Source organism: Chinchilla lanigera, unplaced genomic scaffold (genome assembly GCF_000276665.1).
Source record: "Chinchilla lanigera isolate Chin_1 unplaced genomic scaffold, ChiLan1.0 scaffold00011, whole genome shotgun sequence".
In the NCBI taxonomy this organism is placed as follows: domain Eukaryota; kingdom Metazoa; phylum Chordata; class Mammalia; order Rodentia; family Chinchillidae; genus Chinchilla; species Chinchilla lanigera.
In genome coordinates this window covers 32,779,245-32,794,839 of record NW_004955412.1, presented here as the reverse complement: position 1 = coordinate 32,794,839, position 15,595 = coordinate 32,779,245, and the positions used below count along the sequence as shown (strand labels likewise).

At 43.6% G+C, this 15,595-nt stretch overlaps 1 protein-coding gene across 1 annotated transcript in view; it reads right to left on the bottom strand.

Moving 5' to 3' along the window:
• Ntm (neurotrimin) overlaps nt 1-15,595 on the bottom strand; it is a gene marked incomplete at its 5' end in the record, with an annotated part of 414,849 nt that extends 399,254 nt beyond the window's left edge. The window contains 1 exon segment of the mRNA XM_005378573.2: nt 15,397-15,595. Within this exon segment, the coding sequence (XP_005378630.1) occupies nt 15,397-15,563 (167 nt within the window).

Genomic DNA, 15,595 nt, shown 5'->3' with positions numbered 1-15,595 from the left:
TAATCCATATTTTATTTTCAGTCAATACTTGCCAACACTGTGCATTATTTGTTTACTTATTTATTTATTGGTAGCTGCTTACTCCTAGAGTACAGTTGTGTATTTTATGTACTGATCTAGGTCATTGAGAGGGTTTAACAACTGACCAAAGTGCAACTGACACTAGTTATCCACCCTGGGCTGCTAGTGAATGATTTCATCATCTTGGTGTAGGAAGGACATCTATTCTTAATTGGTCTGTGCAAGTTGCACACAAGAAAATTGTACTTTTTTTCTCAAGTATACAAGCTGCAGGTCTTGGCTCCATTCATTAATAGTCCAGTGAGAGGAACTTGGCCTCGAAGAACAGTGCCTGGCTCATAGAAGATGCAGAGCAAATGTAACTGAGTTGGGCGGAGCCACCTTAGCCCTCAACGTCTGCAGCACTGCCTCCCTCCCTGGTAGATCACCTGCCCAGGACTCTGCTTTTCCTTTCCTTCCTCTCTTTACTCACGTGCATCAGCAACAAGCCCAATGCCTCGTCTTCTCCAACAATCTGACCTCTGGCAGGAGTTTCCCTCCTTTGTTTTCTACATTTTTAAGAACAAGCCTACAAATCATCCCATATGTCTCTTTACTGGGTGTCAATGAAAACATTGAGTGTTAGAATATCTCTAGCAGAAAGGTTACACTAAATAAGAAGCCTCCAGCCTTTAATGAGCCATTTGTCATCTAGGATGTATTCTCACTAATTACAGTATGTCACCATTCCACCCATTATGGATATGTGCTAATTTGCTTCAAGGTAAAACTTTCCTTTGTCACTGGCTTCCACTGCCTTGCTGAGTAAAGCAGACAATTTACTTGGTCAAGAGATGTAAAAAGTGAAATAACTGAAAATCAAACATTCAAGGCTTCAGTTTGAAAAGGCCATGTTTTTCACCTTCAGACATGTGCAAGAATCACCCAAGGCTGCCAAGAAATTTTAATAAGTGCAGAAGTTTGGAGTAAAAACATATCTGTAAAGTAAAAATAGTAGAAATCAAATCGTAATAACCAAGCATTTTGTTAAATAGGATAATGGTAGATACTACAACAAATGAACTCCAAAATCACAGAAGCCTAAACAGAAGCTTAATTTTCTTTTGTGTGGTGATCTAACGAGGTTCCTGGTCAGCTGGTGTGGTGGAAGTGGAAGGTCAGCACTCTGTCTTCACCAGGGATTTAGCTGATGGTGGATCTTCCACAAAGGATACAGGTTTCCAATGTAATTGCAGACATGAGTATCCAAATGGCATGAGCAGTATCTTAGTTACTTTTTGCAATGCTGAGACAAAATTCCCCAAACATACAAGTTAAAAGAGGAAAGTCTGATTTTGGCCCAGAGTTTGTGGAGGCTTTGATTCACTGTCGGTTGCTCCAAGACAGGGCAGCATGGCAGAGGGCCACTACAGAGGACAAACAGTTCATAGCAGGGAAGGCAGTAGGCAGCAGGCCTACCTTCAATCTTTCCCTTTCTGTTCCGTCCAGACTGCAAGCCTACTGATTGGTGCCACCTTCACCCAGGGTTGGGCTTCCCATCACCCACACCCAGAACAAAACTAAACCAATCAGCCAGCTAATCCAATTATCACATTCTTAACCTATATTCACATACCCTTAATCCACATTCTTACAACCTAGCAGTGTTTGCTTTACTCCCACAGCTACCTCTGAAAAGTCTCACTCTGGGCACATGAGGCTTTAGGAGAATACCTAGATACAAGCCCTAACAAGGAGAGAGATAGCAGGATGAATTTCACATAGGAGGTTTTCATGAGCTGATCCATACAGTCCTTTTGCTCACATTTCTTTCGTAGAAGTGTCACATGGTCCCACCTAAATTCAAGGGAGATTGGGAAACGCAGTCTAGAGTTGTGCCAAGCAGGGAGAATAAACAATTTGTATAGGTTCTGAACAGCTGAAAATCCCTTCCTTAAAAGTAAAAACTGACCTAAGCAGCACAGGTCGTGCTCCCCCTCCCTAAGTTTCATGGGAAATTAAGGCCTGGGCACGCTCATTTCTTAGCTCAGTGGCTAATTATTGAGACCAAAATTCAGGTCTTCCTGGCACTACACCACTAGTCACCTCCCAAAACCAATGAACCTCACTGAGGGTTTCCACACTCATCCCATACATGAGACATCCCCAGAGCTGTAGAAGCACCAGCAAGAGGCCCAGCACCAGCACTCCAGGGCCTGTGGTGTGTATTTCCACACACAGTTTTCAGGACAGTCACATGCAATCACTTCCATTTGTCCGCAGCAGACACATTCCATGCTGGGCAGTTCCCTTGGCCACATTAATGACACAGAATATATGAAAAGTGCCAGGTGCTGTTCTGAATATTTTACACTACACTGCTGGCTCCGAACCCTAAGAGTGGGCTCTGTAGAAGGTGACAAACTGAGGTACACTAAACTTAATCAATGCGCTAAAAGTCACATACCTGAGTGACAGAGCTGGAATTTGAACTTGGGGAAGGGTTTAACTCCACATGCTGTATTTAACCATTATACTATATAGCCCTAGGTAGGATTCCCCCAAGAACTAATGCTTAAAATAAAATAATGGACATCAAATGATTTGTTGCATTTCAGGCTCATGGTCTGTTGCTGTCTAATTGCCACTTGTTCTCCTTCTCCTCATGTCTATAGGCCTTCAGCTAGAAACTAACCCTTATTTTGCCTCTTTATTAGATTTTCTATAAAACCCTTTGTAAAAGTAGATATTTAAAGGCTCTTTAGATTCCACACGTGCAGACTTTATGAAGTGTGTCACACTGCCCGGTGATTTCCTCCTCATTCCACTCTCAACCTAGAAAACAAACCCAATGCTAGTTCTCAGACCACGCCCCATTTGTACACGGCTTACTAATACCTGAACCCATGCCACTGTACAGATGTACCAGTTTCCTCATTCGAGTAAAAGATAAACAATTTTTACTCTTAATAGCCTACTATTATTCCTAATAAATGTTTCATTCACTCTACAAATATCCCTTAATATATCCCATGTTCCTAGCAGTAATTTAGTCACTATAAATGAGAGCAATAAACTCAGTGGCCTGGTAGATCTTACATTTTAGGAAGAGAGGCAATAAATAAATAACAGATAAATAAATAACAGACTTTTCTAAGTGTTAAGAGCTCTGACGAAAATTACAACTAGGACAGGGTGAATAAAGTGATATGAGCCTAGAGTATGGCATGGTTATTTCAAGCAGCATAATATAGGAAGCATTCTTTGGGAGGGTAGCACGCACATGAATTCTGTGCAGGGCCCACGATGCAGCATCAGATCAGATCCTCTCTGAAGGAATGGACTTGGGGAGTCCCAGAAACAATAGGGACATTCAATGTGAAGCCTCCATTAGGCTGAGACAGTAATGACAGAAGAGGTAGACAGACATGGAACAGATGAGTAAAAAATCTCCCAGGCCAAGGAAGTGCTCTCATTTCTTGCTGAACTGGAATATAACTGGAAGCCACTGCAGGGTTTTAAGCACAGAGGCCTGTAGTTTGATTTATACTCTTCCGTGATAACTCAGACTAGTAGGTGGAAATGGCCCCTGGGAGAGCAGAGTGCAAACAGAAGGATCAGATAAGAGGAGACCGGTATAGTCCAAGAGAGTTTATGGTAACTTTGACCACAGCAGTAAAAAGTGGTCTGATTCAGGGTATCTCTTTAAAAATAAAGATATATCAATTTTATATATGGATTAGATGCAGCATAGGAAAGGAAAAATAAATAAATAAATAAATAACTGCTAGGCTTTTGGCCTGAGCAACTGGATGGATGGTAAAGCCAAATCAAACATCAAGAGTGATGTCAAGAGCACTAGCTGGGAGGAATTCAGTTTGAGCTATCAATGTGGCTCTGCAGCTCAGTGTAAGATAGCCAGTGTGGAGGTCCAGAGGGCCACGGTCAGGAGAAAGAGTGGATGGCTGCAGCAAGGAAGTACCTTGAGTTATATGGCCTTGGGGCATGGGCTTTACTTTTACTGGAGAGACTGGGAAAGATGGAGGAAGAAACATTGTGAAGACACAGTGAAAAAAGAGAATTACTGACCCATCTTTCAAGTCTCATGGTAAGCAGGGTATAGGACAAAAACCGCCACTGTTGGGATGACTCTGAGTATAGAAATAACCTGAGGACAGCTAGATTTCAGCTTCAGGAAAAACAGATGGGAACATTCAAAAAGGAGACTTGGCTACAAAGGATTTTACTGGTGATGGATCATGAAATCCAAAAAGTAGAAAGGTTTGGGGATTAGAGAGAGGTTTGAAGTTAGGTCTGATTTTTAGATATACAAGACCATGTGGTGATTAGAATCTGGAAGATGATATATGGCCCAAGGGAGTAGAGAATTTTGAATTATTAGATGGCTGAGATAACTGAGATGATAAATAGAGTTTGTCCCGTGGATCTCTTAAGAGAAAGAGAAAACCCAATATGAATCATACATCTACCACCAACCAACTCTTTGATACTGGCCATGGAGAGGCTAGAGTCTGACTGGGAAGAGATGGTCCTCTTAAGAGTATTTCACACTTACACATCTGCCCTGAGGGCTGCCAAGGCTCATATCACGGTGGGGATGAGGTGGTCTTATCAGGCCTTTCTGTAGTCCCATATAACTGATTATTATTTGACAAAAATTCTTTCTTCAGAATACCTAAATGTACCAGTTTCCTAGGCCTCACATAATAGAGTACCAAACCTGATAGCTGAAAAGGAGAGAAATTTATAGTATCACAATTCAGGAGGCTAGAAGTGTGAAATCAGTGAGGGCAAGGCCACATCCTCTCCGAACCCGTCGGGAAGACTTTCTTTGTCTTTTCCTAGTTTTTGGCTGTTTGCTGGAAATCTGGCTTTCCCTGGTTCCCAGTGCACCTCTCAGCTTCTGCTTCCACTGCTGACATGGCATTCTCCACGTGTATCTTCTATTTTTCTACACATATCTTTTTGTAAGGATATCCACTACATTAAATTAAGGGCCTGCCCTACTCCACTATGACTTCACTGTTATTACCAACAGATTGAATATCACTAATCCCAAACTCCAAAACCCATAATGCTACAAAATTCAAAACATTTTCAGCACCATATGACACTACAAGTGGAAAATTCACCACCATGAAGCTTTACTTCATACATAATTATTAAAGATATTATAGGCAACTTACCTTCAGACTATGTATATAAAGTGAATATGAAACATAAATGAATTTTATGCTTAGACTTGGGTCCTAGCCCCAAAATAGCTCATTATATATATGCAAGTAGTCTAAAGTCTGAAAAACAAAATCCAAAATACTTCTAGCCCAACATTTTGGATGTGGGACATTCAACATGAATATCTGCAATGACCTTAGGGTCACCTTTAGTCACATCAGGCGGTAAACGGATTAGGATTCTGACCAATCTTTGTGCATGTGTGTGTGCTCACGTACACCAGGAGAGGGACATACTCAGCGCACACCACCACAGTGCTATTTCCAGTGACCACATATAACAACTGACTACATTTTAAAATTTGCATATATTTTCTTTCTAACTCATAGGTTCTGATGGGTTAGAATTGTTTTAGATTGCGCTCTCCTGATGTGTAAATTTGTCCAAAGATGATTATTCTGAGTGTGAGAGCATTTTTCCACTCATCCACTACATTACAGTCTGTCTGAAAGCCAGAGAAAATCAAGAAATTATTTTCACACAAACATATCTTCTTTGCTTCCATGGGGCCAACAAAGCTTTGTGTAGAGGTTGATTTCAGTTTCATAATTTCCCATCAGGCTGCTTCTTGATGCTGTTTTCATTAAAAAACTCCATTTTAAAAAAATCTATTATCAAGATCCTAAGATTAATTTATGTGTTCATTTTATAAGACAAATCTCACCATCCAAAAGCTTTCTAAGCCAAAACATTTCACTCTGACAAGACAGCAACTTGGCCAGACACGCCCAGATAAACCCAAACAACTCAACCGAGTGACTTGGAAAAACAGCCCATAAAAGACTGACACTGCAATATGTAATAGTTTAGTACATTTAAATTAATTTTAGCCTTTTTTGCATTGGGTTAAATTGGAAAGGACTTTCTGTGATCCTTTCCACTGGTGAATGCCAAGATGAGTTTCTAATGTCAGGGGCCAGGTCTTGCCTTAGACTTACCCAGGAGAGAAATGGGTAGATACAAAGAGGCTTGTTTCTGTGTTTTTACCATCACCATGACTGTGCCAGGTCTGCTCTACACGGGTAGATGCGAAAGACGGAAAAACACAACTAAGGAATATTAAAGCCAAAAGGACCTCAGAGACCCCTGCCAAGAGATGACACCCTAAACCCCATTTGGCAGCTGACATGAAGGATAATCAGTCCACCGAGGAAAAAAGGACAGAGCGCACTTGAATCTGTACATGAATTCCTGATAATCTACTCCACAGAGCATTCTGTATGGCTTTTTCTGGTGGGAAATTCATCTTCAGAGACATGAACTGTCATAACTTGCTATGTAACCATCTTGTTAGGAAAAATGAAAAGATACCTTTCTTCTCACTCTCTTTCAGAAATAAAATATCCAGAAATGATCTGAACTGAAGAATATTCCTAAGATCTAAACAGATATGTAGGATAAAGCATCAAACACAAGCAAAACACAATACCGGTCAACAAAGATGAGTTTCCTTGTTGATAGAGTTTTTAAAAACAAGACACAGTATATTCATCAAAGAGTGGTAACATGCACATTTAAACTATAACAGTTTATAATGAAAATTGCTAATGCTTGCATATGCATTAGCAACATGAATATACATATGGAGAGAAAGAAGGTTATAACACACTAAACTATGTGTACTAGTTCATTTAGCCTATAACAAAACTTGGAGGTAGGTAATAACTGTTCACTTTGAAGAAATAGATTAAAAATTTTGCCTGAAATTATGTAAGGAGAATGTGTCTAACCCAGTTCTAGTGGACTCTTGTCTCCTGATGTAGTTTGGGGTTTTTTTGCAAGGGGAACAATATAATACAGGACACACATTTTATAAGATTATTTATAATAGTCACCCAAAGAATCATATACAAAAAGTGCAGGAAATCTGTCAACACACTAAAGACCAAAGAATCCAGCTCAGGGCATGAATCCCATGATAATGTCCTGCATGAGTCTAGCTGAAGACCTAGAGCCCATCACAATGCCTCCCACCAAGGAAGCGAAGCAACTGGAGGCCTAGAATCCATGACAATGTATCATGCAGCCCTGTTTCTTGGATTTGCACTGGGAAAGCCCAAAGGTCAGTGGTGGAATCTAGACAGTCTGTGTCAGCGGAATGAAGGATCTGTGATAGCACTGAAGCCGGGAAGTAACACTCAAAGTACGAATCAGAGCTACCTGGAAAAGTACCACAGCCATCCTCAGCAACAGTGAGGTCCTGAGCTCCTCCGATGATGAAGAAAGCAGAGTTCCCATCAGGAAAGCCGACACAAGCTTCTCCAAGAGACTGAGCAGTGCACTGTCTTCCCCTCTGGAGACAGGCAGCAATACTGAAAGTGAGGACCACAGCTCCCCCAAAGTGAACATTCTCAGTGACAACGAGGTGATTGTCCCATTCTCAGTGACAACAAGGACAAGAGCTTCCCCTCCAATGAGAACAACCGAGTTCATCAGGAAAGCCAGCATGACAAGGTCCTCCAGCAGAATAGCTCAGGAAAACCTGCAGCTCCCTAACAGATTCTACTAGCTCGCAATAGCCTTTCCTTTTCTTCTCCAGTTCTGCCTCTTATGCCTCTGGCAACAATACTCAAGTGGGCCTCCCACACCCAGCACCATGCTGACTCAGTTCAGCTTGGTGTTAGAAGCTGACCGCCAGTTGTCAATCTACCATGTCTCCCAACCTACCTTCCCCTCAGAATGTAAGTCGGCCAGGCCTCATTTTTTTGGAGATGTTTTTTCTCCACCGATTATACTCCCATTAAAATTTCCATTGCCTCAGCTCACACATGCAATCTGAAATTACACTCAAAATCCTATAAATTCTTGGTTCCCTAAAAACAGCATTATTCAGCCATCTCTCTGACATGGATGGTAGTATTTATCATCATCATCATGATTATTGGTTATCCCAAAAACCTGCTCATCAGCACATCAACCTCATCAGCCTGTTCAGAAGGAAGCAAAATGACCTCAGTAGACAGTTTCAACCCAAAAGAAATATTGGCATTAATTATATTTTTTCAATATTTCCAGAGAAAGACATGACTAGTCCTGTTGCAAATAGCCCCACACAAAAACAAAAGGAGGGAGGAGGAGCAAGAAGGAGAAAGGCCCAGGTCCCCCATTCCACCCCATGCCACAGCATCCAGAGGCACCAGCAGTGAGCGCCTATAGACTTGCTTCCACCTAGATTTGGTCAGTACCCCGTTACAGAAAAGCACATAGAAATGCTGAATAAACTGTGAAGACTCAGTAGGACAGTCCAAGACGATTGATAGCTAACATGAAAGGTTGGTGGAACTGGGAATGTCTTCCTCTGAGCAAAGCAGAGCTGTCTTGGGATCCTTTGATCAGGGGCCACTTGAGACTGGTGGGAGTTCTGCAGCTTTGTGCCATCAGCCACATACAGCCCTCCCCACTCCCAGCGCAAACCCCAGAAGCCTTCAAGGAAAGACCTTCCTGTGCATCAGGACAGGAGTAACAGCCACATTGACTGGGGCCCGAGGAGGAGAGGAAGTTAGCAATGAAGGAAGGATGGACAGAAAGGCATGAACAGTGATACGAAAAGAAATGCCCTAAAGGTTAGACACAACTGAGTCCCAGACCCTATGACCTTTCTGAGCCTATGATCTGGGAAAATGCCTCTCTTTGCAACGTGGTTTCCTAATCTGTACAATCAGAAAAATAATTTTATCCCCCTCACAGTGCATGTTTGAGGATTAACTGAGACTGTTGGCAAAGTGCTCAGCACATGACCCACAGGGAGTTAGAGATGGATCATGAGAATGCAGGCTTTGGTGCTGGACAAAACCAGCAGGTAAGAGAGCAGCTACAGGTACATGCCAGCCGGTTGTATCGGAAGTGTGTGGTCAACAAGGTGTTTCTGCACTTGGTAGGAAAAACCAGCCCTCCTCGGGCTTGTGCAGCCCTGGACTGGTATGTACAGCTGGGTGCTGGAGTGCATTACAGATGTCAACCCCTCTCACCCCTCCACAAAAGGCATCTTTGGGCAAAATTGGTTATCACTACCTTCATTATATGCAAAACCAGCTGTCTGACTTCCTGGTCTCTGCAGTCTTCTCAAATTCCAATACACAATGGTCTCAAAGGACTACATGGGAGAACTATTTCTATGAAGCATCTATAGTATAGGTGAGGGGTGACAGAAGTCTAGGCTATCTCCCCGTACCATCCGCTGGGTTCCAGTGACAACTGGCACACTCCTACTCTTTCTGCCCCATGGTTGGTTGAGTTTTTAGTTTTCCCATTTTAGCTTTTGGCTCCTCAACAAACTCAGTGTGCTTCCAGGAGCCTCCCTCCACAGGCCCATCTGTCCATGCTCTTCGGAGCCACGGTCCACCAGCTGGATGCCTGGCAAGCACCTGGGGTGAGTGCTCAGTGGTTGGTTCTGGAGGGGCAGAGCAGTCAGAACAGCACATGCTTGTGGAGAGGTACTGCTGTTCTTAAGGAGTGAACTCATAAACAGCCAATCAATACTTCCACCATAAGACAACCACTGCCAGGGGACTCTAAAAATAGAGAGAAAGGAGGACAGGTAGAGAGGTGCTTTTCCATGCTCCTCCTTATACTGAAAAGACTAATTTCCCTAAGGTCTATCTGGGGTTGCATACATCACCAGGGAGTAGTATTTCTTCAAAGCAGAAGGATTGGATTGGGATGTGACCTGGTAGGTAGGAGGCATGTGTGACAGCACAGCTGTTGAATAACAGACAACCAATACAGCCTGTGTGCTGGACAAAAACAAAGGTCAATAAGTTATGTGTATTTGCAACTTGCCAAATGATAGCTCTGCAAGAACAACCTCACACAGCTTCATGACCCTGGCAAAAACAACAGTGATCCAGTGACACATCCACGGCAAGAACAACACAGCCAATCAGGAAAACTGACAAGAGACAGGCAAAGAGAGAAGACAGTGACTCAGATATGCACGTCTTCATTTATTCATGCAAGAATATTTATTGAGCACTTTCTGTGCACTAGACACTAGTGAAACAATGAAAAGCTGGGGAATGGACCTATTCTGAAGCAATTTACAGCCAAACTGGGAAAGCAGACCACACACAGACCACCAAGTATGATGATTTCAGGTACAGATGACCATTGTGGAGAAAAAACCCAGGATGGTGAGCCAGTGGAAAGAGTGGTGGAAATGGCCAGGGATGCCTTTGATTGCAGAGTCAGAAAAGGTCTCTATGGGAGGTTGCCACTTGAGATCAGGCCAAAATAAGAAACAGCTGTCTACAGCACAATCTGTGGATGGTGCAATCTGGGATAAGGGTATTCCCAACAGTGGGAGTGATGAGAGGAAAGGCTTTGTAGCCACAATAAGTCTTTATGTTCATTAAACAGAAAGAGAGCTACAGTGTCTACAGCAGATGAAAAAAAAATAAATAATAAAGGGTAGGAGGACAGACACTCAGACTTCACTGACACACAGCCAAGTGATGTACTTAGTACCAGAATTCAAACACAAGAAAGGCATAGTTCTGCCTTCAAAAGGTCAGACACAGTGGTATATACTTGTAAGCTACTCAGAAGGCTGAGGCAGGTGGATGGCCAATTTAGGGCCAACGTGGGCAATTTAGGGAGACTCTGTCCCTTGGTAGAAAAATGCCTCTAGATTTGATCCCTAGTACTGGGGGGTGGGGGACAAGCTTACAAGAGCTGCAGGACTAATAGAAATCCAGTCTCCTTAGAAAATGAAATGTTAAGTACTTTAGGTAACATGTGCTAAGTGCTACCAGTTGTTAAATTTGGAAGGAGATTTTGGGTCCACTCAAGTATAAAAACCACATTATTCTGTTATTCATGCTTTGCCATATAAAACTCAACCTTAATTTTGTATACAGCTCAGACTTTTTATTTTTATCTCATCCCAGAAAAACAACATCGTTTATTCCCAGAGCCTACAGTCTAGACATATGACAGAAGGTACAGTTCAGCCCCCAACACTCACTTACCCAGGAAATAATTCACTTTCTTAGAGGCTATTTCATCTGGGGACTCTCTGAGACATGAAACATTCAGCAAAATTACTGAGTGACACACAGATGCTCAGAGCGAAGGTCTCCGACTGAAGGACACCCACGCATGGGCTCCTCAGGCTTTGAGGAAGTTGCGCCGTGGGCAACCTCTTAGACAAAGAGGCACCCCGCTGGGAGCAGGCAGGAACCAGAGGCACTGACTTGAAGTGCAGTGCTCTGTCCAGCCTCTCTGTCCCCATCACCTCCCTAGAGCTAGTCCACGCCACACCATGGCTCAGGGCCCTTCCTGAAAGAACCCCTCCGTAAATTGTTTGTGCAGCACCAGTACTACTGAATTGTGACATGCAATGACATAATGAGGAATTACAGTTAACACAGTGGGGGAAGTTTTGTTCAGGTTTTCTTCCTCCGTTCAGTGACATCTGCTCTAACCAGGGCTCACGGCACAATAGCGCCTGACCTCTGTTTCCTGAGGTCTCCTCTCGGCCCACCCCAGAAAGACAGAGTTACAAAAACACCGTGGAACAGGACTTTAGTCAAAATGAGTAAGATGATATGAAGCATCACTGAGAAAGCAGGGAAAGAGGGAATTAACAGAACTAGATAGGTCGTGAGGCATTCAAAAGAAACTTGATATACAAAGCAAAGTCACAAGCCAGTACTCCTGCTACTGGCCACTTTTGTGATTTTATTTAAATTTTCCTCTTTGGGCCTCAGCTTACTCATCTGAAAATGGGGGATCATGAATTCTACTTCAGAGAATTGTGATGATTAAATGTCACCATGTACATGAAACCATACATAACTGACCAATAACTGATACTACTCATCTTATTAACATTATTATTACTAGTGCCTCCTAATCTAGTTTCAAAACTTCCTAGCTCTGCCACCTAAATTAAGTGATGTTAACTCTTCCTGCCTTGGTTTACCTGTTTGTGCTAATAACAGCAGTATCATAATAGAGTTATCCAGTTTGGGTGATGGTTATGTATCATAAAATACTTTCATACACCCTAACACATAAAGAGATCTCAGTAAACTTTGATGGGGTTATTTTTGCAGATTCTGTTATTCATAACCTTCCCTTTTAAAAAATATGCATCCCTAATATCAGGAGGGCAAAAAGAGTGGGCAATTGCACACTGTTTTCAGTTCTTTTCACACTGTTAATACCATATAAGGAGAGAGGTTTGCCAATACCTCTGCAAAGATCATTAGAACTAATTGGACAAAGTAAAATATTTTTAAAGTTTCCTCAGTTTAGAATCTGCTACTGGAGCATTTATTCTTTGGGGACTGGAAACGATATTCCAAAAATGATACTGGTAAGAACAAAGCAGAATAAAATAAAATTATAGCAAAAAAGTCCTCTGCTGGTTATGAAGGGAACTGCAGTCCCACCGCAGGGTGGATAAGGCGTCCTTCCAGGGCAGAGCAGAAGGGCTCAGATCTGCACGTTACAGTTCCTTGCAGCTTAGTCATACAATTAGGCAAAAAAAAAAAAAGAGAAAGAAAAGGAAACAAAAAAGGCAGGAACTTACATCTTCTTCATACATGATAAAAAAAATAAATAACCCAGAATCCTGGACTAAATTTTGCAACCTAGAATTAGGTTATGTGCAAATTTAGCAATTTTTATGCAAACAAAATACGTTCTGAAATCCCCACTTGCCTCTCCGCACATGGAATGAAAAAATGCAGCGCCTACATGGAAACATCAGGGCTCCCACCTCACAGAAGCCCCCTTCAAGGCAGTCAGTCCTTGTTCTAATGCCTTACAGTCTAAGAATTAGGAGAGCCATGGCAGGCATTGACTGTCCTACATGCAGACTGCCTGGTACATCTGACGTCCAGTTCCAGTCCTAAATCAAGGCCAAGGCCAATGCCTTGTCTCATTTATACCCAAGCTCACCTAATCCTTGCCCTGTATAGGCCCGTGCACTCTGAAAGTCTTCCTCCTGCACATCAGGACAATATCTAGTCCCTGAGGCTGACATACAATGGCAGGGGATGTTGGGAAAAGGTGTCTTTTTGTGCATAGCTGGTTTGGGACTTATTTAAGGGTCTAAAGAGGAAACCCCACCATATCTTCATTCCTCTCTCTACACTCAGATAAGCCCAACTTATAGACAGCATAAATAAAAGTACAAACAAACATTAGTGCTTGCAAGAGACACAGAAGCATATAAAGAAAGACGAAGAAAAAGAAGTCAGCCTGCACATAATAATATGATTATAAAGGAAAGCTGCCCCAACCCCCACACCAGGCCTGTTCCATGGTCTAGGAGCTATTAGATGCAGCCACTCTCTGGAAAGTCCTGATTCTCCTGAGCCTTGAAGGCTACCTTCTGGAGACTAGATGGAGGCCACTTTACTCCTCCTTCTGTTTCCCATAATGTGACAGTCATCTTCAAGGCCAAATGGCTATTTACTTATCATCAAATTTCTATGGAACTAATGACCCCCTTCCACCTTATCCTTGGGGGAAAAAGTTCCTATCTGTACCTAAAGTGTTCCTCAAATGCGAATGTCTCTATTTTGTACTTGGAGAGCTAATCCTTACAACCAAGGGTTGGGTTAGGTTAGGGACAAAGAAGCCATCTAGGTGACATTAAATTTTCTTGACTATGTTATTTTTGTTCTTCTATTTAAGTTGTCTGAAATCATTGTATTTTTTCAACTTCCATGAAATCCATTCATGAAGCAGATACACATCCATTTCAGAGAGGGTGCAGCTAGATCTCTTACTTTGGACCAAGCAGCCCCTAAAGAGCTCAGTGGAAGAGCCTCATGAGTGAATGAGTGACTAGGAGTTTGGTGGGCCCATGAGGATTAGCTCCCCAAAGACAAAGGATCTGGGGATATTTCTACCTTACATGGTTCTATATATGACACATTTCCAAGTCCTGATAATTACCAGGACCCTCCTCAACATTTCTACCTCCACTGGTATTATCCTAAGCATGTAATCTACAAACACATCGGATATATGAAAAACAGTAATCAGGGGCAAGGTAGTATGTCTACTACCAGCATGAAGGTATCTTTCCAAGTATCTTCAGGTGCAAAGGATGAGAATTGTTTCACGTTGCTTTCTGGTTGGTTTGGTTGCCCAGTTTGGGAAACTATGAATGAGGGCATAACAAGTCAAAGAGAGGCAAGGAAGTTATCCCACGAAGCTTTTTAACTTCCACCCCCTGCCTTCTCTTAAAAATTCCAGAGGGGAAGATTTCCCACTGCAGTCATTAAGTGTGTTGACCTAGTGTAGCCGGTGTGGTCTGTCAGTCCTGGAAATGGAATTAGTGCTTCTGTAAGGAACGTAATTGGGGAGCCAGAGTTGTCCTACTTTACATAAAGCAGAGCCAGGAATCCTTTCCTCCTCCCCCCCCCCTCCACGTCCCTATTAGCCTTCACCCCAGAAGCCAATCAGGACCCAACACCACACTAAGCCTAGTTCCTGTTCTGTGATGAATTTTACACACTGCTTTGGTGGACAGCACGTACAGAGCACAGTCTACCCGAATAGACGGCATTCTCCACGGACAAATCACACTCCATGACTTCGGCCTCCGAAAGCCACGCTCCCACCGACGAAAGCATTTCTGTCTGCCCACCAGCTTGTGGCACGCAGGCACCCCTGGAAAGCGCTGGCATTCAGGCCCAGGACAAAGCTGAGACTCTGCCAGGGTCCAGCAGTCCAGGCTGGCATCTCCCCCTGGCCTGGGCAGAGTGCAGGCATTCACACCAAGCCAGACCCCTCCTGTGGGGCTCATTAACTTCAGAGGAGACGGCTCACGCTGAGCCTCAGCCAGGTACCCAGGCACCACTGCCCTGCCAGGAGGCGCGGGGACTGGCAGCTCCAGAACCACTGCCCTCAATTTCAACAACTCCCTGGCCCAGTCCCGGTCACCCTCACCATTCCCGAGCCAGGGTGGCCAGCTGGGTGGAAGGGGCTCACCCCCAGACCTCCGAGCGTTTCCCTACCACTGCCACATTTCCGAGAAGAGCACCCAGCTCCTCCATGAATTGTGCAGCCAGCGACCTGTCTAGCAGCCCCGGCGCGCTTGAGCGAACACGCCTGTCCCCCCTGCCCCTCACCCTCAGCCCGGACGAACCACCATCACTTTGTACAATGGCAGCTCCCTACCTGAGGGTGGCGCTCTCCCCCTGCCGGACCGTCACGTTGTCCATCGCTTTGGGGAAGGTGGCATCTCCGCTTCGCACCGGCACTCCTGTGGGTACAAGGAACAGCAGCCTGAGAGATACGACCACGAGGCACTTCCAGGGCAGGAACAGGTGCCCACAGACCCCCATCCTCGACAGCCACAACTTCCCAGAACTCGGCG